General features: G+C 38.0%; 3 protein-coding genes, 1 long non-coding RNA gene and 1 pseudogene across 6 annotated transcripts; 3 read left to right on the forward strand and 2 right to left on the reverse strand.

Annotated features, from left to right (window-relative positions):
* Positions 1 to 694: 694 nt before the first annotated feature.
* On the reverse strand, positions 695 to 1,396 carry LOC104705543 (CLAVATA3/ESR (CLE)-related protein 40). The gene is made up of 3 exons (XM_010421558.2): positions 1,261 to 1,396; positions 1,102 to 1,148; positions 695 to 929 (listed from the first exon to the last, which is right to left on the reverse strand). The coding sequence occupies exons 1-3, from the start codon at positions 1,337 to 1,339 to the stop codon at positions 828 to 830; spliced, it is 228 nt and encodes a 75-aa protein (XP_010419860.1). The 5' UTR covers positions 1,340 to 1,396; the 3' UTR covers positions 695 to 827.
* A 475-nt stretch (positions 1,397 to 1,871) lies between these two features.
* Positions 1,872 to 13,862, reverse strand: LOC104705544 (callose synthase 3). 2 transcript variants are annotated; one of them, XM_010421559.3, is made up of 43 exons: positions 13,529 to 13,862; positions 13,184 to 13,442; positions 12,989 to 13,089; positions 12,709 to 12,833; positions 12,506 to 12,599; positions 12,292 to 12,402; positions 12,110 to 12,226; positions 11,866 to 11,958; positions 11,524 to 11,615; positions 11,098 to 11,224; positions 10,572 to 10,709; positions 10,414 to 10,490; positions 10,230 to 10,323; positions 9,902 to 10,030; positions 9,687 to 9,801; positions 9,273 to 9,607; positions 9,099 to 9,151; positions 8,940 to 9,000; positions 8,732 to 8,813; positions 8,593 to 8,642; positions 8,419 to 8,505; positions 8,160 to 8,300; positions 7,985 to 8,079; positions 7,808 to 7,892; positions 7,577 to 7,737; positions 7,318 to 7,441; positions 7,110 to 7,213; positions 6,904 to 7,036; positions 6,666 to 6,817; positions 5,987 to 6,096; positions 5,785 to 5,910; positions 5,628 to 5,696; positions 5,342 to 5,531; positions 5,114 to 5,264; positions 4,743 to 4,862; positions 4,477 to 4,595; positions 4,297 to 4,380; positions 4,085 to 4,197; positions 3,761 to 3,990; positions 2,883 to 3,680; positions 2,754 to 2,804; positions 2,481 to 2,666; positions 1,872 to 2,364 (listed from the first exon to the last, which is right to left on the reverse strand). In XM_010421559.3, exons 2-43 carry the CDS (start codon positions 13,380 to 13,382, stop codon positions 2,116 to 2,118), a joined length of 5,871 nt encoding a protein of 1,956 aa, XP_010419861.1. In that variant the 5' UTR covers positions 13,383 to 13,442; positions 13,529 to 13,862; the 3' UTR covers positions 1,872 to 2,115. The 2 variants fall into 2 exon arrangements, with proteins under 2 accessions (XP_010419861.1, XP_010419862.1); XM_010421560.3 differs by having other exon boundaries at positions 13,184 to 13,439; positions 13,529 to 13,860.
* Positions 13,863 to 15,418: 1,556 nt separating this feature from the next.
* Positions 15,419 to 22,299, forward strand: LOC104735292 (pre-mRNA-splicing factor ATP-dependent RNA helicase DEAH7). Of its 2 annotated transcripts, none has more exons than XM_087461879.1 (17): positions 15,419 to 16,019; positions 16,154 to 16,265; positions 16,376 to 16,588; positions 16,863 to 16,900; positions 17,042 to 17,270; positions 17,436 to 17,603; positions 17,706 to 17,851; positions 18,047 to 18,147; positions 18,293 to 18,401; positions 18,731 to 18,908; positions 19,012 to 19,241; positions 19,321 to 19,497; positions 19,633 to 19,704; positions 19,789 to 19,965; positions 20,110 to 20,171; positions 20,266 to 20,418; positions 20,500 to 22,299. In XM_087461879.1, exons 1-17 carry the CDS (start codon positions 16,014 to 16,016, stop codon positions 22,094 to 22,096), a joined length of 3,768 nt encoding a protein of 1,255 aa, XP_087318005.1. In that variant the 5' UTR covers positions 15,419 to 16,013; the 3' UTR covers positions 22,097 to 22,299. The 2 variants fall into 2 exon arrangements, with proteins under 2 accessions (XP_087318005.1, XP_087318006.1); XM_087461880.1 differs by having other exon boundaries at positions 15,627 to 16,019; positions 17,380 to 17,603.
* Positions 22,300 to 22,339: 40 nt separating this feature from the next.
* LOC104709106 (protein MICROTUBULE BINDING PROTEIN 2C pseudogene) lies at positions 22,340 to 23,189 on the forward strand (annotated as a pseudogene).
* A 107-nt stretch (positions 23,190 to 23,296) lies between these two features.
* LOC147939583 (uncharacterized) lies at positions 23,297 to 24,127 on the forward strand. The gene is made up of 2 exons (XR_015563921.1): positions 23,297 to 23,534; positions 23,649 to 24,127. It is a non-coding gene; the product is annotated as an uncharacterized LOC147939583 (long non-coding RNA).
* The last annotated feature ends 40 nt before the right edge of the window (positions 24,128 to 24,167 follow it).

Consider the following 24,167-nt stretch of genomic DNA (forward strand, 5'->3'; position numbering starts at 1 on the left):
ATCCATAGAATATTAACTACGTACCAAAGTATGGATACAACATTTATAAGGGTTCAGGGGTCTCAACTCTCAACTATACCCCTCCATTTGGCTCCGCCACTGTCTATAAGTGAATCTATATATATGTCTTAATTCAAACAATTAGCGTCACTACTCGATGTAACCATTTCTAACATGCAAGGGGATATGGTTGCTCCAAAACTCAACAAGTAGTGGTCGATGCCCAAACTAAGGTCACTGAACAGTATCTAGCATCAATAAATAAATATGCAGTCACGAAATAGTACAAAAACCCTTAGACACCAATCAATCCCATCCAAACAATCGATTTTGCCAAGTTTCGTTTAGAATACAAATGTCCATTTTATAATTATGTAATTTGATACCAACTTTAAAAAGTTAAAATACTCTAAGCCCATATATATTGTCATAGTGAGGTAACACATGCTTCCATCTTGAGAACCAACTCACTACAGGATGTGTTTACGTTTGTCACTTCATCTATATGGTCAGTCAAGACTGATCTATATATCAGTTTCAAGTACATTTTTCCTTCCGCAAAATCTGTATTTTACAATACACTAGAATATATTATACACATAATTTGTATAATAGTAATATGAGTGAGGAGAATGCTTTATAAGTGCTAACAAATGAAATTCTATAGACTAAATTAAGTTAATCAGTTTTTACCTGAAATCAAAAGGGATTAACATTCGGATAAACAAAATTGAAAACTGGAATGTGAAAGCTGTTACAAACTAATATGTCAACATGAATGTGAAACAGAAGAACAAATAAATAAAAGGAGGAATGAATGAATCTCTCTATGGAGTAAAAGGAATGTGGTTATGATGGAGAGGGTCGGATCCGGTGGGAACTTGTCTTTCTTCAACTTCATTAGCTGTTCCTCCATCTATCTCCTTCTCCTGTTTTCCAAACAAATCAATCAATCAATCAATCTTGCTTCAAAATCATGAATACAGATTGATTATCAAAATGCAAAGCTAGAAAACAAAAAAAAAAAAGTTTCTTTCTTTTTTGAAAAACCATTGTTCATTCATCACTTAAAAAACAGTCGCTTTGTAAGAAAAAGATTACCTTTTTCGTGGCTTTCATATCTTGTGTTTCTCCTAACCAGAAGAAAGCTAGGCACAAAACAAAAAAAAAACAGAGAGGATCCAATGTTTCATCATGTTTATATATAACCAAACAATGAAGGAAGACGAGGATGTTTGTAGAAAAATGTAAATGACTTACATCTCGTAGAAGAAGAGTGAGCAAGTAGTGTTGACGAAAGAAGAAGGATGATGACTATTATGTATTTCATCGCCGCCATTTCAATAAACAAAAACCTCTTTGCTTGTGGTAAAAAAGAGTCGAGAAAAGAGTGATGACGACGAGAGCTGTCGTCGTCGTCTAATAAGAAGAAACTCCCGGTTTTGCCCTCGTTTTTTCACAGCTTTGACGGGCAAATCAGTCATTTCGTTGTCTTTATGTATTATAGGGATTAGCTTTAATCTGTACAGACACAGAGGTTACCGTTTACAGGCTGGAGCTGGAACGAGCCAGACAAAACAAAAACTCATCATCATCATCCTCCTCGTACATATGTCTCGTGGAGCCCTCTTGTGGCCGCCACGTTTCTTTTGCCAATCTCCCGCCATTTTTTTTGGATTTCGCCGAAACAAAGCAAGGCAAATCGGGTTTTTCCATTGTGGGCTTTCCTTTTCGGCCCATTATTGAAAAAAGCTTTGCTCTGTCATCTTCAAATCGTTCTTCTCTGCTCTTACTTGATGATTTCATGGATTGAATGTTGTATTGGGTCAATGAGTTTTTCCTAAAACAAAAATTTGAAATTACGAGTAACCTAACCGAAGAATAATATTGATTTGGATTGGATGATCTGAATAGATTAAACAGTCACTACATGATACATTACGTCTAATAGACGGACGAGTACTACAATGTTTACCTAAGCGCGCGATAAGGGCGAAAACTAAATTACATTTAACTAACACTAGTAAATCCATAAGAGTCGCTACTTGTACCAACAAGAAGATTCAAAAGACGGATAAATTAACATCGCGCTGCAGTACACAATGAAGAGATGAATCATTCCTTGTTTCGAGAAGAGCGGTCTTTCCTGTGTCCTCCAAGGATACGAGAGATCTGAAGACCTCTACTGAAAGCTTGATTAAAGAGCATACGCGTTTGGAACTCCGACACAAATGGAAACCATGCCAAGAACGCCACTGGCGTGAACAGCAACAGTCCCATTACTATCTCGTAACCACGAGCCAGTGTCCTCACTGATCCCCAGAATCCTGCTCTATGAACCACCGGCTTACACGCTTGCGCAATCTGCAACACACAAACACACACATAACTTGTTATCTTCTTTCTATTCCAAAACAAACACATCACATCTTTCAAATAAGACTTATCAACAAAAAGCTTTTTCTTCTTCTTTTACTTACCAAGAGCATCCCCCAACCTGTGGGCATAAAGGCAAGGATACACACAATTATGTCTTGTATCGTCATGTGAGCCAGTGTGATCAATATCACAATAATTGCGATAAATGTCATGAATATTAGCCCCTTTATCAACCGGAACATCAGCTGAAAACTCGCACTAAATTTTCGCCTTCCAACCGAAACAGTCTGAGGAAAGCAAGCAACAAAGATAAATGATCATTGACCAATATGTTAGAGACATTAACAAGAAGTTGATATGTCAAGTAAACCCACCTTCATCACAAACAGTATCAAGAAAATCACCAGCCATGATACTCCATAAACCTGAATAGAGAAGAGATTTAGTGATTGAATAAGAGAATATCAATATCAATATCAAGAGCTAACACAAATGTTACATACCAGAAAGTTTTTAGTCCTCTCTGTAATCGTGAGATGATAGACAAGCCCATATTGATAGATAAAGAAGCGCAGGGCCAACAAAATCTCAACAATTATACCACGCTTTCCAGAGTGTCGGAGATGTTCTTGCTCTTCCTCCCACCACGATTCCCAACTTTTTTCTGCCGGAACACCAATACCCCCAATGTTGTTTATCCATTTATTCCAATCAGTCCAATCATCAACAATTTTTTGCCATTCAAAACCAGAAGGATTGAATAGGAAAGGAGCAAAAAGCCAAGTCCCGACCATGAACCACATAGATATGGTAATCAAAAGATATGCAAGGACGCCTCTGTAAGCACTTCCGAAAATTTGATACACAACGAGCAGCAGCATCATCTCAAGCCCTTTTACAAAATGGCTCCGGGAATAGAGTCTGTAATTATCAGCAAATTTAGCGTGAAAGACGACAAACCCTCTCCCTGTGGACCTGTACTTGGCACCACCATGAAGTAACGTCCTTCCATAGTAGTGAGTCTTTGTCCCAAGAGAAAACGTAAAGAACACAGGAGCTAACTGAAGCTGCATCAGCACAAATTCACTCAAGGCAGTCCTAAAACCCCTCTCTAATCCAATTTCCATAAGCATAGGTAAAGCCATCAGGACACCAATCTGAACAAATGACTGTGAAGCAAGAGCTATTTGCAAAGGTGTATTGTCTCGGATGCCTTTCTGTGTACTTAAACCTTGTTCAAGCCCACTCAAAACAAGATAGAGACGTCCATAAAGGAAGATATAGACAGTGAGAACAGTGATCTGTGAAAATAGTAGAAAATGAATCAGATCCGAACTACCTGTGTGAAAGTTGCCTTAACAAAAACAGAACGAAATCATACCAGGGTGCTGAAGTAAAAGCCAACAGTGGTGAAGTAACATGACATCATCCGGAAAAAGTCAAAACGGTGTCCAAGCCTGTAAATATCCCGACTTAATGTCTGCTCTCCATTTCCGTTAGCAATCTTGGCCTCAAACATAGAGATCTGATTTAGACCGACATCTCTTCCTTTACCAACTTGTATGTATTCATGATGGGTAACATTTCCTTCACGAAGTGTAGAATTGAACCCTGCTCGATACAAAAAAGTAGAAATCCATCAGCGAGGACTTCACTTAAGAGTCGATGAGAGAAACAGATAGTCTTACGCAAGAGTAGAATATACCTGCAAATATGTCTTCACTGAGGTTGATAACCTTGGATGCTTTGCTAACACCACCTCTTGTTAGATGAAACAGTCTATCAAACACATCTGGATGACCATAATGGAAACGAACCCTATATAGGAGCAAAACAACAATGAATTTTGATTTGGGAATGATAACAAATAAATCATGTGTAATCATCGTTACAGTTGATATCAGAAAACACACTTACCTCAAAGGGTTTGCCAGTAATCTCTGACCAATGGTAACAAAACTAGTCTCTTGATTTGACATGAACCAAGCAAGAGAGGAAACGCTGCGAAGTGCCAACACCAATTGTTGTTAGAGATTACCAAATTTATTGAGCTTAAGAAGAAATCCGTAAGATAGATGACAATGCTTAAAGACTCACGATCCAGTAAATATATGTTCCCTAAGTCCAAGAATGGATGGATAGCGAACACCATCATGCTTTGTAAGAAATTCTTGGAGCAAATTCCTCATTTTTAACGCTTCTTCCATGTAATTATCCTGAATACAAATGGCAACATAAGGAACTTAATAATAAAAATGGCATCTTTGTCTCCAGGAGTTTTACAAACTCGGTGGCTTTTGTACTCTATCTTTGCAGTTTCATAAAAATCAAGTGTTAAAAATAGAAGAAGAACAAGTGCATACCTGATTCATATCAATTGTCTGTAAACCTTCTCCACGAGAAAAAATGATAGCATGATTTTGGTTTTCTGGCTTTCCCTCTCCAAGAATAGCAGGTCCAGGAAGCTTAATCCTATAGATAACCTAGAAGGCAGAGAAATTTTAGTATACACATCCATGTAAGAATCGAGACAAAACAAAGGTGTATGACATGAGGTTGCCATTTAACTAAACCTTTTATACGATAACATTATCAGCTTTTACTAAGACAGTCAGTAAAAATTTCAGCATTAGCAGCACCTTCTGGACGGGCTTATCTTACACCAATACATTGAACGGCATAATAAATTGCAGAATCTACAACTTGACACAAGTGTTCGATTGCTTTGTCTTACCTGATCCAAATTCTGTGCTAGGCTAGAATGATCAGTTGACTTAGGCACCTTTACCAACACAGAATAATACACTTTCTGGTTCCCTTTCTTTGACTGGTCTTTCACTGGTTCTTCCACCTCATCAATGTATGCAACGCGGAGAGAAGGGTATCTGCCAATTGTAAGCAAAGCCATAAGTTCAAACAAGTTATAACACAAAAGACAACAAAATAGGATTGTTCTGCACACCTTGTCATAAGCCTCAATATATCTTGCGCACGAGGATCACCAGATCGTTTATGGATACCATATTGTTGACATGATACAACATATGTAAATTTCATGTCAGCAACAGCTTGGCACTGTGCCCAGAGTGATCTTTCACCTCTTGAATTGTTCTCTGAATTTAGTTCTACAGCCTTGTAACCTTCCATCAAATCTAAAGAAGCAAATTTAAGAAAGAGTCAGCACCAACAATCAGTTGCATGAATTTATTTATGCCCTTAGCCATATAATATAAATTAGAGAAGATTACCTTCGTGCATAGCCATGTCTAAGAATGCCTGAAGCTCCAATGCTTTTCGATAATACATCATTCCTCTTACTGCAAAAATATCAAAAGATTAACAAACGGTTTCCATTATATCCATCTTAATTTTTCACTGGAAAGAAAGATAACCAAAAGCGCATACCAGTTCTTGTCAGAGTCTGACCCCTATATGAAGCCCATAAACGAAGTTCCTCTTCTAATTCATCTGACTCCTTAAGTTCTTCTTCACTTGCGCATTTCACCCGCTCCAGAAAATTGTTCCATTCATCTAAAGATAAGAGGTCCGATTCAAGACGTAAATCAAGAATTTAGGCTACAGGTAACAGCATATAAACAAAAATCACCTGGAAAAATCTTCTGTAGGTAAAATATGATTGAAACCCCATCTTCATTTGGCGTTTCCAGGTCACGCAAGGAGAAGAGGACCTCTTCCGTGTAATATGGAGTCAAAACACTACAATAAGAATAGCAAAGAGAAAAACCCAACCAGTTTAGTTACAAAACACTTCAATAAAAGCAAATCATTATACATAACAAACTTTACCCAGCCAGTACAGTAACGGAAAACTACAAAGCAGTCATACTCAATCAAATAAGTATTAGATTTGATATAACAGTTCTAAATATTATATTTGTCATCATAAGAGCAAGATTATTGCACATACTCGACCAAGGATGAGAACAAAAAATAAAATAAAAAAATGACAAAAAGGTGGAGAGAAGAAACACTAGTGTCTCTGCCCAGATTCTTATAGACACTGAATCTGCCACATGTGTTTTCATATGATTGGTTGTATAAATTAAAAAATAATAAAATAATTTAATTCAATTAAAATATTATTAATTATTTTTCTTGACACCCCAAGCGGTGGTATGTGCAATAAGTATGCTCTAAGGGACAAACTTGAGGGAACTATCAACTCCACACAATATATATTTAACTGGAAATTTAGGAGAAGAATCAATCAAACTGAGCATCTAAATTCAAAGTGGTGAACTAAAACTAAATACAGAAAGGCTTACGAAAATGATAGCATATTGCGAACTTTAGGTGCCATAGGCATGTCCATGAACAATGAATTTGAGAAGAAAGACATCCGTCTTCTTGCTTCTAAGTTAGAGGGGACATCCATAGCAGACTCTTTAGTAGTCAACAGAAGGTATATTCGTTTGATCTGCACATACAGGCATTTAACTTTTGAGAGCAACTCATATGAAGACTGAAGAATTAGAACTTAAATATAACCCAGTGTGGCATTACCTTCTCTTTCCAAGCTTCTGTAACTGGTTCAATAGGAAATTTAATGGCACCTGAGGATGCAAAGAGCTGATATTGTTGTTCAAGAGGGATCATTCCCCCATGCCAAGTGCCACCATGACTCGAATCTACCAAGCTACAGAGACAACTAGAGATATAAGATTTTGATTAACCAAGCTACAGAGATATTGTGATAGAAAGTTGCCAACCTCGATATATTGTAATCCTCCATCATAATGTCTCTTGTTACAACTTCCAGCATGTCTTGGAAGAGAATTACAACGTGATCTCTATCTTCCTCCTTATTGTCTAGCTACAAGGGATAAGAAAACGAAGATATTGGACCATATGAAAAAAATTTGTGTAAAAATTTAAACAAATTAAAAAGAAACAGTACCGCAGGAAGAGAGAATTTACCAGATATTTTATCAGCTTGACAAAGTGATCATAGAGGCTAGGAAGAGCACTCATCTTGTATTCTTGAATCAAATCCCCAGTATCCATATGTTTGTCAACCTCTTTAAATATGATCTCTATCACCCTGAATACCAAAGATATAAGTTGGCCATAATATAGTATATGTTGCAAACTTGCAATTATCAAAATCAGAAATAGATATGTAAAAACAAAAGCAAGTACTCAGACGCTATGGTTCCAATAACTTAACGAAACTTACTCTTTTTCACGGTTTCCCTGAACCACATATTTTATGATATTCTTGAATGAAGCATAGCACTCACGGACAGCACATTTCATGTAAGTGTCACTCTCAATCCTCTTCTTGAGTTCCCTGTCCTTCCCATTACTGTCTTTTGCCATATCCAATGCTATTGGTATCTACAGCCAAATATCATATATCAGAGAATCCTACAGATTAATTATGATGTATTTTCCTGTAAGAACAAACCTTGCTAGCCAATAAGAAGGGAGGCCACTGTATGAGATCCAAAGCACGGTCGGCCCAATATGGAACAAGCAACAGATCCATCTCCCTATGAACAGTCCAAATGTAAAACCGTTAGTTCAAAATTTTGAGGTCCACAGTCTAGTGTAGCTAGATATGTGACATACAAATAAAACTTACCTATCATTTATAAGATCTTCCTCTCTAAAACTACTGATTATTGTGTTCCACAACTGTGCAAATCTTGCAGCCTCTTTCTCCTTGTTAACAGGTACCTGTGAGTAAGTAAGCTTTCAGTACAAGCAGTCAATGAGAAGAATCGTACATCATAGCAGTTCATTTGGGTTCAACGAACCTTATCCTCCGTAAAGTTATGAGATAAAGTTGCCCTTAATCCTTTCTTCTTTTGCTGGTTCGTTCCATCTGGAATTAAGCGGTCATTAAAAGCTCCAGGCAGTGATTCAAACCGTGATCTAAGCATTCCCAGTGTACGAATCTGTAACAAATGAAAAAGGTAAGGATTTAGGGATCATCAGTGACAATTACAAGGGAAACCTCAAGTTCAATGTAAAAAACTAACTCATCTTCAGTTAGATTATCTTGAAACAGCATACCTCTCCAAGGCGGCGGAATGCACCGTAAATACCTCCAAATATTGTGGAAAATATGGCATACCAAATCTGACTATCCATAAAATATACCTGCAGCAAGATGGAGCAGAGATCAAAATTAGCAACAGCAAAAAGCAGGAGAGGACATGGAGACATGTCCGACTTGAGCACGCTTACCAGAATAATAGGGGCCCAGAGGGCGATAACGACACCAATATTGTTTTTGGCTGCACACATTAAGTAGAAATGGTGAGAGAGAGAGAAATAATAAATATTCATTGCAGTAATCATGTAGTGTATGTGAAAAATGCATTACCACGAGGAAAGAACTCATGCCACTGAAAATTAGTCACACGGGCCTTCATAATGTCATGTGTTGGGGCAACTAAAGGCTTGATCTGCGAGCAATGCCAATTTATCAGACTCCAAAAATTGTAGCAATCATGGTATACCCAAAACTATTGTTTCCATGTCCACATCATGAAGTCAATAATTACCAGAAACTAGATACAAGAAACAAATACCTCAATATAGTAACTGAATGCCAGCTTTGTTGCGATAAGCAACACCCAGAACACGGTATATCTACGCAAGAGAAAGATAAAGAGACATTAGTGAATAGAGGACTCAGGCTTGCCAATAACTAAAATCCAATGATGCATATGTCACAAAGAGAACCCTACTTGAAGAGGGAAAATGCGCTCTCGTGCATTCCTCTGCCAACATAGAGTCTAGGCTGCGAGGTAAAAAAAAAAAGGTTGATAATAGTCACATCAGCAACAAATCACATTATGAATTTTGTTTTTTGTCATTAGTTTTTCTTGCAAGAACACAAACTGAGTGAAGAGGTGAAGTACCTGAGACCACCACATCATTAGCATTACAATTCTGTAGTTGGACCTCTCGAGAAACCGTCGTAGCAGAGGGAAAAGAAACATTACACCCGCGAGCAGATTAGGCGACAGATAGAAAACAACAGCTATTATAAATAGTGAAGGTGAGTGCATGGCATTCCCAAACCAACTCTTGATAGTTCTTGCAAATGCTGGAGGATCTTTCCAGCTGTAGGCGTAAGTAACTGGCAGAATAATAACCCAGGCAGCAGCAGAGATGACTTTCAGAATGTATCGTAGTTTAACATGTAGTGTCATGCTTCGATGAGCTTTGAAATTAAGGATCACATCAAGAACAGCTGCAGAAATAGTTCTAGAAGATGAGCTTTCGTCACTCAAGTAAACTTATGAAAGTATTGAACAATGACATTAACCAACCTTGTCCAAGCTTCATTATTGCAGCTGTGATAAACACGCTCAAAACTTTCTTGAATACAGCAGCCCCAAAGACTGAACTTGGATCTCCGCCATCCCAAGCCATAATAATCATTGCCTTCCAAATATCATCATCAAAGTCATTGTTTGTGAAAATATGCATTTTTTGAATACATCAGCTCCAAAGAGAGGCAGTGAAAAATGGAAGATAGTAATACCTGAAGGCACAAAATATAGAAGCTCCACATTCGATCGAAACTTCTGAAGACATGCCAGAAGGAACGAATCTCAACAAAATTAACTTTCCCCACCCATCTATCCTTGGCAACAGTAGGCTTGCTGTTATCCTGTGATATATGATAACAAAAACAGGAAAAAAAAATGGCAGTGAGTGGGAGACATCATCTGATAGACAAAAGTCAGCAGGAAGAGATTAGAGTTCCTAGTATTTAAAACCACACCACCTGAAACTAGATCGGAGTAACAGATTCCCGTACGAAAAATAAATGTAGATAAGAAGAGAGAAGATGTGTAGCTATTATGTACCCCGTCTATTTCTGTATTGAGTACAGCAACAGGCAGGCAAAAGAAATCAGCATCAGCTCGCATTGGCCAACCTAACCGAAAACAATCAACTGACCTGCAATGTAAGAAGCATATTTAATTAGTCATAAAAACCACTTATGAGGATCTTTACGATTGTGTGAAAGCAGCTAGGTATATATATTACCAAAAGTATTCATTTATATCATCGTAGTTCCTCCACTGAGAGTGCTTAGACTTCCCTTTTTTGCTTCTTTGAGCCTCCTGTGAATGGTACAATTACGTAAGTAAGCAAAAAAAAAAAATACTGAAAGCAAAAGAAAATGCTCGAAGTTTAAGCCATACCATCTGAATCACTTCATAAATTGGAGTCACAACTTTCCTCAAGAATGCATCTTCCTCACCTCCATAAGCTGGCTTCACATTTTCCCCAGTCATAGGACTAACATTCCCAGCCAGCATACCATAGAGTTCAAATGCCATCTGTTAAAGCATGAAATAGAGTAGGAAGAATAGATATATCACATTTAGGAACGCATAGCAAAAATGATCTGTGAATTATCAAAATCAAGCATGTTATAACCATCACTGTATTCTAATAAAATTCTAATGTCTAAACAATATCAATTGACATTTTCTCATCAGAAATACATCAACTCGAGCACAGATACACATGTTTTCCCCTAATATTATTGTTGTGCAAATATTATTGTGCTTGCAAGTTATAGCTTCTTGGCAGAAATATAAACTTTGAAGATATAAACTTTCAATGATAAAGAATGACAGTAAACCATAATATTAGCACTGGCGAACAAGTATTAAAAACAAGAATCACGCACAAAGTATGGAAGACTTGCAAACTGAAACATACATGATGATAAATGTAGCAGAGACACTCTGGCATGAATCTCAAGTTCGCTGCTTCACCCCAAATTAGAAGATACAGGGCCATATACAATAGCTTGCGCTGTTGCATTTCCTGCTGTATAGTTGGCAACCTACAAGCAGAGCATACATTGAAAAAGATTCTCGACACCAGAATTTGAATTTGCATAAATATACAAGCAGAGCATACATTGAAAAAGATTCTCGACACCAGAATTTGAATTTGCATAAATATTTAGCCACAAACAAGATATTTATATTCTGCTCATGAAGAATACACAGACACCCTCTACTGCTTCTGAATATAATATTTCTTTCGAGTCAGTTCCTAAAATTTATTTTTATGTTCATATTCTTAGCTACATTGCAGAGAGTATACAGAATCGAGTAAAGGTGTCAACAATTCCCTTACCAAAGACTACTCTTTCGACCAAGGTATTTGCACCATTTCTTATAGTTCTTGAAAAGCTTTTTCATCACTTCTGTCAATGCTTGATCATCTAACTGTGAGAGCACATTGGGTTGTCACAATGAGAACAAACAAAAGGACAAATTGATAGTACATGTATCAAATATTATAGTCATAGTAATATACAGTTACATATCTATTTCATAGAAAAAACCGTACTGCAAAGAAACCTCCTCAGTTGGAAAAGGAAAAGTGAATTGAGATAAGACAAAAAAAAAATATGCATGAACACACCAAACCTATATAAAAGTGGTCTTCCAACAGTGGTAAAATTAAGGTACAAACCTTTGGCTGCTGATCAGGCTTAGGAAATTGTCTTATATGTACATTAGCAAGTAACAAGATCAGATGCTCCCTTTGATTAGCCACATTGTCTTTCTGCAGAACCGTAGCAACAACATATGAATAAATGCATGTGAGCAAGTAACAAGATCGAGTGCTCCTAAGATTAGCTGCATTGTCTTTCAGGAATCTATAGATTAACAAAAGTTTACTGAAATTGGAAGCATCACAGAACTAGAAAAATTACCTGAAATCCAAACATTTCTAGAAGCCAATCAAGCATGTCTTCATCTTTCTTTTTCTTGTGACCTTCTGGCCAAGGAAGACCTCTAGTGTTGCGGAGAGCAAGAACAGCGGCTTGGATCTGCAGCAAGGATTACATTACCTGCTGATAACATGTTAAAACAGTAGAAAAAAAAGAGGACTAACCTCAGGATATCTCATAATCGCTTGATTTGTACTATCAGGATCAAGAGGTAGGATGTTATAGGGGACATACAACTGTGTCTTTTCTGCGACCTTATCTTGAGCTTCCAGAATCTGGAAACATTATACTTCATTGCCACATTGCACAAGAGATGGAAAAGATAAATGTTTTAAGGGAAAATTACTAAAACAAGATAGGACTAAAAAGTTGCAATACCTCCCGGTCAACCTCAATAGACTGTGTTAGATTAACAGCCTTCAGCACCTCAAACAAAACATTGGCAGTTTGGTATGCCTTTGTCAGCTGAGCACTGAAAATCAATAGCACGCAAAGCATCAGTTAGGGAATTTGCTGCTCTCAAACACTTAATCTGCGTCTTAAAGTGGGAAACAAAGACATTTTAAGTAGGTTAGACATACCGGTCAGCCTTATCTGCGGCATTGTGCAAAGCTTGAATGTACTTCTTATAGTAATGTTGATAAAAGCTTTGCATTTCACGAGCATCACTTTTCTTAACCCTGCCCATCAGTGTTGGATCATGTTCCTGCAAAAGAGCACATATTGTTAAAGAAACGCTAGAGCACATATTGTTAAAGGGCAGTACTAAAAACCAAGAGTACTTCCTACAAATATCAGTAGCTAGCTAGCTATCCAAATCTACCACATGCAGGAACCAAGCAGAGTAATAAGGATGCTCACTCTTTCAAGACGCTGTAAAAGTGCAGTCTTAAACTGCCGAACACCTCTTCCACCGGAGGTGGGATCCAATCTATGAGCTTTCTCAAAAGCATAAAACCGACCTAAGGGAGAGAAGCAGAACCAAAATCAGATAGATAAACAAACAAATTACATAGCAAAAGAATGGGGAAAAAGGGGTATTCGTAAAGAACTTACAGAGATAAGCAACCCTAGGGTTACTAGATTCAACCTCATTAGCAACACGAAGAATGGGGGCAATCTCAACAAGGGATGAAGGAACAACTTCACTATCGAATGACTCTCCAAGATTACCAGCAGTCTGAGTTCGTACGATCCGCCGCTGCTGAGGCTGTGACGGTCCTTGATCAGGACCTCCTCCTCTCGAGGCAGACATTTTTCTCCCTACCCTAAAACCTCCAGGTCAAGCCGTTTAAAAGGTTTCCTCAGCCTCCTCCTTGAAACAAACAAAAACTCATTACATATACACAGAGCATATTAAAATCAATAGTGAAAAGAGATGCGACATTGAAAGAATCTTACAGAGAGAGAGATCCAGAAACCCTAACAATGACGGTGACGGAGCAAAGCAGCCACAAACTTTAAGCTCTACTTAGCTGCTAAGTACGCAAAGTGGAAGAGAGAGAGAGAGAGAGAGAGAGAGAAAGGGAGGAGACACATGAGCCCTGAATGAATGTTTTTTGTGGTTTTCTTCTTTATCTTCCTTTTTTTAGCACCGCTTTAATGGACAAAAAAAAAAAAAGGAAATTTTAAAAAAGGACACTTTCGAAGTTCGTGTCCACACAAAAGCTCTGTTTTAGCATTTAATTACAGTAACACCACCAAGTTTGAACTGGTGCAATGTCGGTTTCGTCTCGGTGGAAACAATAAAGGGTTACTCCAAATTTATTCATTGGGACAAACAATGTAATTACTTCTGAAAAGTAAGGGTAGTTTTGTAAGGGTAATTGGAATTTCAAAAAAGTCGAAGATTCCAATAAAAATAAAAAAGTGTTAGCGGTTTTCCTAAAAACTTGAATGGTTTCTTTGACCTTATATGACTCGTCGTCATTACTTTTTCAATTTTCTTTTACCGTTTTGTTTGACGTCAACAATGTTTTTACGGTAAAAATTTTACCGTTACTTTAAACAAGATTAGAGGATTTGACGCAGTGTTAAACTGGTTAACCTAACAAATAAGCTTTAATAGTTTAAAAAATAACAATTCAAATGAGTGTTAATGTTATATTAACCGAGTGTTAATATTATAGCAACCGAATCTTGTTGGAAACTCTGATGCATTGATGTATTTTTATACTATTATTGGTTTTCGTTAGATCTTATTCCTAGATTATACTACTATCTTTTTTAGTGTTTAACTTCATGCTGATATTGTCTTAAAGACAAAGCCTGACCCACATTCTTAAATCTAATGAGAACACAAGAAAAGCAACTTGGAACAATCTCTCTCTCTTACACTTGTGGTTCTCAGGAAGAGGAACGGCGATACAAACAACTTCACAAACCTAATTTTTTGTCGTGATTCAGGTCTGGCTTTTCATCTGTCTCCAGAAAAATAATGGAGACTGGTTTGAGGCGGTTATTCTCAACCGATAGTCTGGTTCATTTTCAACAACTGGTTCAACATTTGGTTCTATTTTAACTATGAGTTTGTAATTTATTTTCTTATCGGGCTTCCGAATTGGACTTAGGCATTTTAAATTGAAAGCATTTTAACAAAAAAAAAAAAAAAAAAAAAAAAAAAAAAAAAAAAAAAACACAAGAAAAGCAGAAGGAACTTGTAAGAAAAAAGAAAAAAAACTGACCAAATTAAAGAACTCAACAGTTGGGTCATGGGTGCAATCTTTTGAAGAAGCAATTAAACGTTGTGTTCATTCAGCTAGTGGTTGATGAAAAGTTGTTCTTGAGCCCAAAATAGAAAAGAAACAAAAACTCAACAATTAAGAGACTTCAGAGTAATATTCATATCGATAATTTTAGCATATCGATTTCAGTCAAGTCATTTTTACAAATACCTGTCATATTTTCTCTACACTTTTAGTGAAGAAAATTCGGCAACTTGCTGTTTACCAAAAATTAACTGTAAGTCTCAAAACATTAAGTTATTCTGTGTTATACGATGCATCATCACCACTTATGTGCCAAACAAGTATGATTGCATATTTAACAATAGTTTGAACCCGATTGGTTTCATGGATCAAATGAGAAAAACTTTGGGTTTTGGTGAATAAATGAATGAGAACGAAACTTTCATCGACGTTGTGAAACAGAGGCTACAATTCTCTGTCTCAAATAACATGGGCTAGCTTTAAACATGTCATTTATGATTTATGATTATCCAAGCTTTGACGCAACTGCAAGCATGGCCTCTTCCAACCATTAAATCAAGATATTGCAAGTCTTGAACAACTTGTGGAGAGCAGCATCACTATCACTTTTCCAGCCTAGCTCAAGTAACGTTGCTGTCGATATAATATAACCAGCCTCATACAGTACTCTTATCGATAAAGTTGTGTTGAGACCAAAAAAGGGAAAAAAAACATACGTCGGCGTAAGTGCGTTTATGGTAAAAGGCCCATGGGGAGAATAATAAAAAGGGCCCATTATGTAACAATCTTCTGAGTTTCTGATTCAAAAACTTATTTACAGTATAATAATAATCCCACGCGCGTGATGAAATCGCGTTAAGCGTGTGGTAACCTAACACCGGCGGTGATCCTTTTTTCCGATCGTGTTTCTAATCCCTCACATATCTTTCTCTCGAAACGACCGACTCTGGCGAGATAGATATTGATCCGGAAAGCTCTTCACGTTATCGAAATTGGAAAATTCAGATAGAAGCTTCTGGAATCACTCTGAAGAGTTGAAAGACCCGAATCCCTAAGAAACCAGGGGAGGTTATTGTTCTCATCAGAAGTTGTTGTCGAACGGCGAACGGTGGTTAATTTCCGGGTTTTTTTTTGCTGTGATTGTTGGAGCTTGAGCTGTATCCGTCCACTGAGTAATAATGGGGGTAAGTTTCTGTTTGCAATTGAATTTGTTGATTTTGCCAATTTCGGATTTTTAGGTTTTTTTTTTTTTTTTTTTGTTCGCGAGGAACTTACTCTTACTGTGTAACAAGCAATAATTGTATTGTTTTTGATATAGGTCGATCCATTCAAAACTACTGACACGTTAGAAACCGAGAAAGAAACCGGCACTGGTGTCCCTGTGAATGATAAATTGACCTTTACAGCTCCTGAAAGGAAGTCTCGCTTAGGTATGAATTCAAATTTGTACACTTTTTTTTGCAATCCAATTGTTGAAAGGATTCAGCTTGAATTGTTTTGGAACACTATATTAACTTATTAAAAATATACAAATTTGTAGGTTTGGATGTAAGGGCAATTGAGAAAAGGGAGAATGCCAAGACCCAGGGGGACTTTAAGGTCCCCAAGAAATCAACAATATCCTTTACATCATCTTTTGATGAAGAGGATAAATCTGATGCATCAGGATTAGATCATGGAGCAGAAACCACAACACATGGCCATTCCAGCAGACGGTATAGAGAGAAGTCTTCAAGATCTGAGACTGCACAAGGTATTTTTTTTTGTTTCTCATGACTATGTAGTTTGAGCAATCACTCTCAAGCTATAGATTACAGTGATTTCTTAGTTAGTCCATTATTTGATATAGTAATCCATTTAGCATCCTTAGCATGTGTGGATTACCTAGAGGAATATTGGTAAAGAGAAAATTTGCCTTTTATCCCTCTTTGTGAGCATAAGTACGATGTTGGAAACAATACCTTCAATCGTTTTCTTCTTAGCACATTGGTAATGACTTATGAGTTATGACATTTTTGTAATTGCAGAAAGTACCGTGACTACAGAGAATGCTGCAACTTCAGATGTAAGTCAATTCCATCCAAATAATGAAATCATTATTTTGCCTCGCGTTATCTATCTTTTTCGATGTACTTAACTGATCCTTAACACTACTTGCAACACGATTTTTAGTATTCTGATATTTTGTTCACCTTTCAAAATGAAGGTTTCCATAACTCCCAGGAGTTTATCTAGTACTTCTAGATACGAGAGAGCTGATAGCAATAGACGTCGAGATGAACATAGGCGTGACAGAAGTGAAACTCCACGGTCAAGACAGAGAAACACTTATGGTGAGATGGATCACTACCGAGGGAGGGAATCTTATCGCCAAGGTGACCGAGACTATCATGGAGAAAAGCGTGGAAGATACAATAGCGATAGGAGGACTCCAGGTATGCAAGAGATTGTAGAATCTTATAAAGCTGTAAATTTGTGAGCTTGCTGACATTAATGTCACTACATTTATCTCCTTACAATTGTGTCTGTTTTTTTTGTTCCCAGAAGCATGATGAGTGTCACAAACACAACACTTATTGGGCCTTTTTTATGGAGTGCAGGTAGATCAGACTGGGATGATGGAAAATGGGAATGGGAAGATAGTCCTCACGGAGATAGAGACTCTAGTTACAGCAAGCGACATCAGCCTTCTCCATCACCCATGTTAGCTGCAGCTTCACCTGATGCTCGTTTAGCCTCCCCATGGCTGGATACACCACGTTCAATAAGTATGTTGTGTTTGAATTTTAATATTTGTAAGTTTGTTTTATTTATTTGCAACACGAGCAAAGACTAACAAGGAATATTACCATGTCCTTATTCTCACGCAGTGTCTTCTGCCTCTCCATGGGATATTGGTGCACCTTCTCCTGTTCCTATTCGGGCTTCTGGATCGTCTATCAGATCCTCAAGCTCTAGGTATGGTGGAAGATCAAATCAACCTGCTTACTCTAGGGAAGGTGATCTGACAAATGAGGTATGCATTCTTAAATGTCACTGTGCACCCATGGTCATGCCACTTGTTATTAGATAGATCTGAATTTCCGTTTTGTTTCCCCATGTCGTCTCAAGCTTGCTTGAAGAATATTGATGAGGATTATGGTTCTATTGCATTAGGAAAATTGTTTGGTTTTAATAATACTTTTGCTACATGTTGTTATGTCTTCTATAGGGGCATTTAGATGAGGATATATCGCAAGGAGCTGAAGAATTTAAACATGAGATCACAGAAACAATGCGTGAGGAGATGGATATTCAGTCAGATCGTGCATGGTAAGTATTATTTTTTACAGAGGCGGGAAACTTAATTTTTGTGAATCAATAATGTTTTATGAACTGAGCACTCTTCACATTAATTTGGCGAACCATCTCTAGATTTTATTAAGCTCGTATGAACTAGATGATTCTCATTTCACAGGTATGATACAGACGAAGGGAACTCACTGTTTGATGCGGACAGTGCATCCTTTTATCTTGGAGATGATGCTTCGCTACAGAAGAAGGAAGCTGAGCTGGCAAAGAGATTGGTATTTTTATCTATTTTAATTACGCACGCTTTATTATGTACAACTTTTTATTTGACACTGCTTATATTTGATCTCTTATCTATGGCTAGGCTTTTCCTTGTCCTTTTTGCATATATTATCCAGTTTTATCTTATTCTAAGCATTAATCTTTTATCTTCTTTTACTGCTCTTGATTAAACATACTTAAGCTAGATTATGTAAGTTCAGATTATAGGTGCCATTTCGCATTGTTCAATTCACCAATCTTTCTTTTCCTGGCATTCTGACTTTTGCTGCTTAGAAATGTAGTATACTCATATGTTGAATGCTTTATAATGTTTGTAATGCAGGTCAGAAGGGATGGTAGCAAAATGTCACTTGCGCAGAGTAAAAAATATTCTCAGCTTAATGCGGATAATGCTCAGTGGGAAGACCGCCAGCTTCTCAGATCTGGAGCAGTTAGAGGCACAGAAGTGCAGACTGAGTTTGATAGCGAAGAAGAACGGAAAGCAATTCTTCTTGTACATGGTATGTAGACTACTACAATAGCTCAAAATTAACCATAAAACAAGTTTAAAGAGTAGTATAATGTAATTTAGGAGGTAACATGCTATGTTTTGGATAATTGCAGATACGAAGCCTCCTTTCCTTGATGGAAGAGTCGTTTTTACAAAGCAAGCGGAGCCAGTAATGCCTATAAAGGATCCCACATCAGACATGGCAATAATTTCACGAAAAGGATCAGGTCTTGTCAAAGAAATTCGGGAGAAACAAAGTATGCATAAATCACGACAGCGATTCTGGGAGCTTGCAGGTTCTAATCTTGGTAATATCCTTGGTGTTGAAAAATCAGCTGAGCAGGTAATGCCCCAAATGGTTTTTGATTAGATATTGATAGTTTGTTTGTTGGACACATTGTGACTCTGTGATCATCTTGCAGATTGATGCCGATACTGCTGTAGTTGGTGATGAAGGTGAAGTAGATTTTAAAGGTGAGGCTAAATTTGCACAACATATGAAGAAGGGAGAAGCTGTGAGTGATTTTGCCATGTCAAAGACCATGGCAGAGCAACGACAGTACCTCCCCATATTTTCTGTTAGAGATGAACTTTTGCAGGTTGGTGGTCTTTCCTTTTGAGGGTCTTGATATTTGGATTACATTATGCATTGTTATTAGGAAAACCTCAGGGGATTACTGTTTTTTGAATTTTATCTTTTCGTCTACTCATCTGCTTTTTGCTGTATTCTCTAGGTAATTAGAGAAAACCAGGTGATAGTGGTGGTTGGCGAAACTGGTTCGGGAAAGACCACTCAACTCACACAGGTTCCTCCCTTACTTTGGCTCCATAATCTAATGCACAGTTATATAACTATTAAAACACTGACTTAATTTGTTTCTTTTTGTTAGTATCTTCACGAGGACGGGTATACTATAAATGGTATAGTAGGCTGCACCCAACCAAGGCGTGTAGCAGCTATGAGTGTTGCAAAGAGAGTTAGTGAAGAGATGGAAACAGAGTTGGGTGATAAAGTGGGGTATGCGATTCGTTTTGAAGATGTAACTGGTCCAAACACTGTTATCAAGGTAAGGTGTTCTCAAGAAATGAACTGCTTTTTGCTTATTTGTGATGATTCTGGTTTAGTTGTCAGGTATCGTGCTTTTTGCATCTGCACTTCCTGAGAACACATTTTTTTTTCTGAAACTCCATATTTTCCTCTGAAATTGTAGTACATGACCGATGGAGTGCTACTGAGAGAGACCCTGAAAGATTCCGACTTGGATAAGTATCGGTATGTATGCTCCAACCTTACCTCTGATAGATAATACTTAATAAACTGGGTTAAGTAGAATGCTGTGCTAATTCCTGTTGTGGATTCTGTATAGTGTGGTGGTGATGGATGAAGCCCATGAAAGGTCACTCAACACAGACGTCCTTTTTGGAATATTGAAAAAAGTTGTGGCTCGGCGTCGTGATTTCAAGTTGATCGTCACGTCAGCAACCCTTAATGCTCAAAAGTTTTCCAATTTCTTTGGGAGGTAGGTTACCGTTATCATTTACATAAACCAAATCTAAATAGTGAATTCTTATATGACCGTGTTTTTGCTTTGGTAATGCAGTGTTCCGGTATTCAACATTCCTGGGCGGACTTTCCCTGTCAACATTCTCTACTCTAAATCTCCTTGTGAAGACTATGTTGAAGCTGCTGTTAAACAGGTTATGACGATTCACATAACGAGCCCACCTGGGGACATTCTCATCTTTATGACTGGGCAAGATGAGATTGAAGCAGCGTGCTTTTCACTTAAGGAGAGAATGGAACAGCTCATTGCATCGTCCAACAGAGAAATCACAAACCTACTTATTCTCCCAATATACTCTCAGCTACCCGCTGATTTGCAGGCAAAGATTTTCCAGAAACCAGAAGATGGAGCCCGTAAATGCATTGTTGCCACCAATATTGCTGAAACATCACTGACAGTCGATGGAATATATTATGTGATTGACACGGGGTATGGAAAGATGAAGGTTTTTAATCCTAGAATGGGTATGGATGCTCTTCAAGTTTTCCCTATAAGTCGTGCAGCCTCTGATCAGCGTGCTGGGAGAGCTGGAAGGACAGGGCCGGGAACATGTTACAGGCTGTATACTGAGAGTGCTTATTTGAATGAAATGTTGCCAAGTCCCGTGCCAGAGATTCAGCGTACAAATCTGGGTAATGTTGTGCTGTTGTTGAAGTCGTTGAAAATAGACAACTTGTTAGATTTTGATTTCATGGATCCACCTCCACAAGAGAACATCCTCAACTCTATGTACCAGCTTTGGGTGTTGGGTGCTCTTAACAATGTTGGAGGATTAACTGATCTCGGGTGGAAGATGGTGGAATTCCCATTGGATCCACCTCTTGCAAAGATGCTCTTAATGGGTGAACGGCTTGATTGCATAAACGAGGTTCTGACGATCGTGTCAATGCTTTCAGTACCTTCAGTGTTCTTCAGACCTAAAGAAAGAGCAGAAGAGAGTGATGCCGCAAGGGAGAAATTTTTTGTGCCAGAATCAGATCATTTAACGCTATTGAATGTATATCAACAGTGGAAAGAGCATGACTATAGAGGAGACTGGTGCAATGACCATTACCTACAAGTCAAGGGTCTGAGAAAAGCTAGAGAGGTAAGATCCCAGCTTCTGGATATCCTCAAGCAACTAAAAATACCACTCAAGTCATGTGGACCGGATTGGGATATTGTGAGAAAAGCCATCTGTTCAGCGTATTTCCACAACTCAGCCAGATTAAAAGGTGTTGGGGAGTATGTGAACTGTAGAACCGGGATGCCTTGCCATTTGCACCCGAGCAGCGCACTGTACGGTCTGGGATACACACCGGATTATGTGGTGTACCATGAACTGATCTTGACCACTAAGGAGTACATGCAGTGTGCTACATCGGTTGAGCCACATTGGCTTGCTGAGTTAGGCCCTATGTTCTTCTCGGTCAAAGACTCGGATACATCAATGTTGGAGCATAAGAAGAAGCAGAAGGAAGAGAAAACAGCGATGGAGGAAGAGATGGAGAAACTGAGAAGAGATCAGGCGGAGTCGGAAGTGAGAAGCAAAGAGAAAGAGAAAAGGAAAAGGGCAAAGCAGCAGCAACAGATTTCAGGTCCTGGCTTGAAGAAAGGAACTACTTACCTCAGGCCTAAGAAGTTTGGACTGTGACATTTGTAATGTAAAAACAGAGCGAAAACTTTACCGGAAAAGGAAAAAAAAAAGAGAAGAAAAGAAAAACAGCCAAAATAGAGCGAACTGTAATCACCTTGTGTCTGTAGTATATTTCTCAGTGAGAACAATCTTAATTGTTTGAAGCTTGTATTGAATTCTTTATCGCTAATTAGTTTAGTTGAAACCCATTTCAATTCTAATATCGCAAAGTTATGGACTGGATTGTCCTAAAACTACTCAATGTTTTCCAGTGCTCGGCTGTATAACTTATTCGCTTGTATTTTGCATGTATTTGATCTAAAGGGAAGAAATGGTTCTCAAACAGTCCCAGGAAGAAAGAAGAGAGACCCCGAGGACAATAGTGATGCTATGAACAAAATTCTTTGGAAGATGGTGAAAACACAAAAGGCTTTGGCTGGTGCAGAAAAGGAAGAACTGACTAGACTAAGAGAGCAAGTGAATGACTTGCAGACAAAATTATCGGAGAAAGAAGAGGTTTTTAAAGTCAATGGAAATTAATGTCAAAGGTACCAGGTAAACGATATGAAGCAACAAAACGATTGGTTGCTGAGAAGGAGATGTTGATTAAGTCTATGCAGTTACAATTATCGGACACGAAGGTAACCTTTTTCAATTATGTGTCTTTAGATATATCCTTTGTGTTTACTTGGAATCTGGTTTTAAACACAATGGAGAATACTCAGTCTGCGTCTGCACTTTATCTCACTTGTTAATAGCTTCCTTTCTCTGTTTCCACTAGATCAAACTTGCAGACAAGCAAGCTGCCCTTGAGAAGACTCAATGGGAAGCAAAGAAATCAGGGACGAAGGCAATCACGCTTCAAGAACAGCTAAATACTCTTGAAGGAGAAATCTCTACGTTCACACACACGGGTATTCGAAACTCTGGCGAAACCCGACAGGGATTATGATGCAAGACCATATGAATTTGATCATCTTCCATATCTTGTAAGTCAAAAACCACACTACCGATCATCTCTCTTTTTTTTTCTTTTTAACCGATCTAAAGCTGATGCGAATACATTAACAACAGGACGATGTACTTACTGTAGATGAAACTGAACATATAATATCAGATCGTCTTACAAAAATAGTTCGCACGTGCGGAATCCACTCACCTGTGTCAAAAATCCCGCGCCATAGCCTATCAATACGATGTCGGTTTGAAAGCCCAATAGTCATAAATAAAAAACTTCTTTCTTTGTTAATGGAAGGAAAAAAGTAAAAGTTCGGTAATGGCGAGCGAGAGACGAAGCAGCGGCGGAGACACTGTTGCGATCTCTGTCAGAAGCATTACCGGCGAATCGACGACCGTTCACGTTTCCTCCGACGAGACAATCCATGACCTTAAGATTGCCCTAAAATCCTCTTTCCCTCCCGCTTCTTTTTTTCCCAATTTCCATCTGTATTTCAAGGTAATGCTTATGATTACAAGTTTCGTTTTTTTTGTTTCTTCCTTATCAGACCCTTCTTGGGAAATATTTATGCTCTTTTGTATCGTTTACAATTCATAATTTTATCTTTTGTAGAAAAATAAATTGAGTCTGAAGAGTAGAGTTGCTGCCGTTGTTAACAGTGACGGTGAGTTCGTGAGTTTGGTTCCGTATGTTAAGAAGGAACAACCACAGACTCCAAAACCCGATTTATTAAAACCGTCATTGAGTTCTTCTGAGAGGATTTGTTGGTGCGGGAATTGGCACCCCCAACACACCAATCTAAACCTGATTAAAGAAACCGGTTATTTAACCGGGAGCTCGACCGTGAAGAGGATTTTATCTTCGAAGGCCCGATAGCGCCGAGAAGCCCAGTTCCAAGGTGACGAACCGACATCCCAGCTCGCCCAGCGGCTGACCTAATAAGAAACAAGAAACTTTCCTAATCAGCTCGGCCGTGATATAGAAAGTGGATATATTCAATAGATCTAAGAAAACCTATAAATAGAAGGCAACCCCTTCGTTGTAAGATCATCCAGCAATTAATACAAAATTTTCTTTGTTCTTGAACAAAACCTAACTTATTTTCCAAGAGATTTCAATTCCTCTTTGCTT

The sequence above is a fragment of the Camelina sativa genome, chromosome 8 (assembly GCF_030686135.1).
Source record: "Camelina sativa cultivar CO46 ecotype springtype chromosome 8, ASM3068613v1".
NCBI classification, from domain to species: domain Eukaryota; kingdom Viridiplantae; phylum Streptophyta; class Magnoliopsida; order Brassicales; family Brassicaceae; genus Camelina; species Camelina sativa.

What these genes read in the sequence shown, in the direction of transcription:
- LOC104735292 (XM_087461879.1), top strand. An exon ending in AGAATGCTGCAACTTCAGAT is followed by an intron (nt 16,901 to 17,041) that starts GTAAGTCAATTC and finishes TTCAAAATGAAG; the next exon opens with GTTTCCATAACTCCCAGGAG. An exon ending in AGACCACTCAACTCACACAG is followed by an intron (nt 19,705 to 19,788) that starts GTTCCTCCCTTA and finishes TCTTTTTGTTAG; the next exon opens with TATCTTCACGAGGACGGGTA.
- LOC104705544 (XM_010421559.3), bottom strand. Translation starts at nt 13,382, where the DNA reads ATGTCTGCCTCGAGAGGAGGAGGTCCTGATCAAGGACCGTCACAGCCT. An exon ending in CGCAATATGCTATCATTTTC is followed by an intron (nt 6,097 to 6,665) that starts GTAAGCCTTTCT and finishes TTCTTATTGTAG; the next exon opens with TGTTTTGACTCCATATTACA. An exon ending in GAACATATATTTACTGGATC is followed by an intron (nt 4,381 to 4,476) that starts GTGAGTCTTTAA and finishes GGCACTTCGCAG; the next exon opens with CGTTTCCTCTCTTGCTTGGT.
- LOC104705543 (XM_010421558.2), bottom strand. Translation starts at nt 1,339, where the DNA reads ATGGCGGCGATGAAATACATAATAGTCATCATCCTTCTTCTTTCGTCA. An exon ending in TCACTCTTCTTCTACGAGAT is followed by an intron (nt 1,149 to 1,260) that starts GTAAGTCATTTA and finishes TTTTGTGCCTAG; the next exon opens with CTTTCTTCTGGTTAGGAGAA. An exon ending in ATATGAAAGCCACGAAAAAG is followed by an intron (nt 930 to 1,101) that starts GTAATCTTTTTC and finishes TTTGGAAAACAG; the next exon opens with GAGAAGGAGATAGATGGAGG.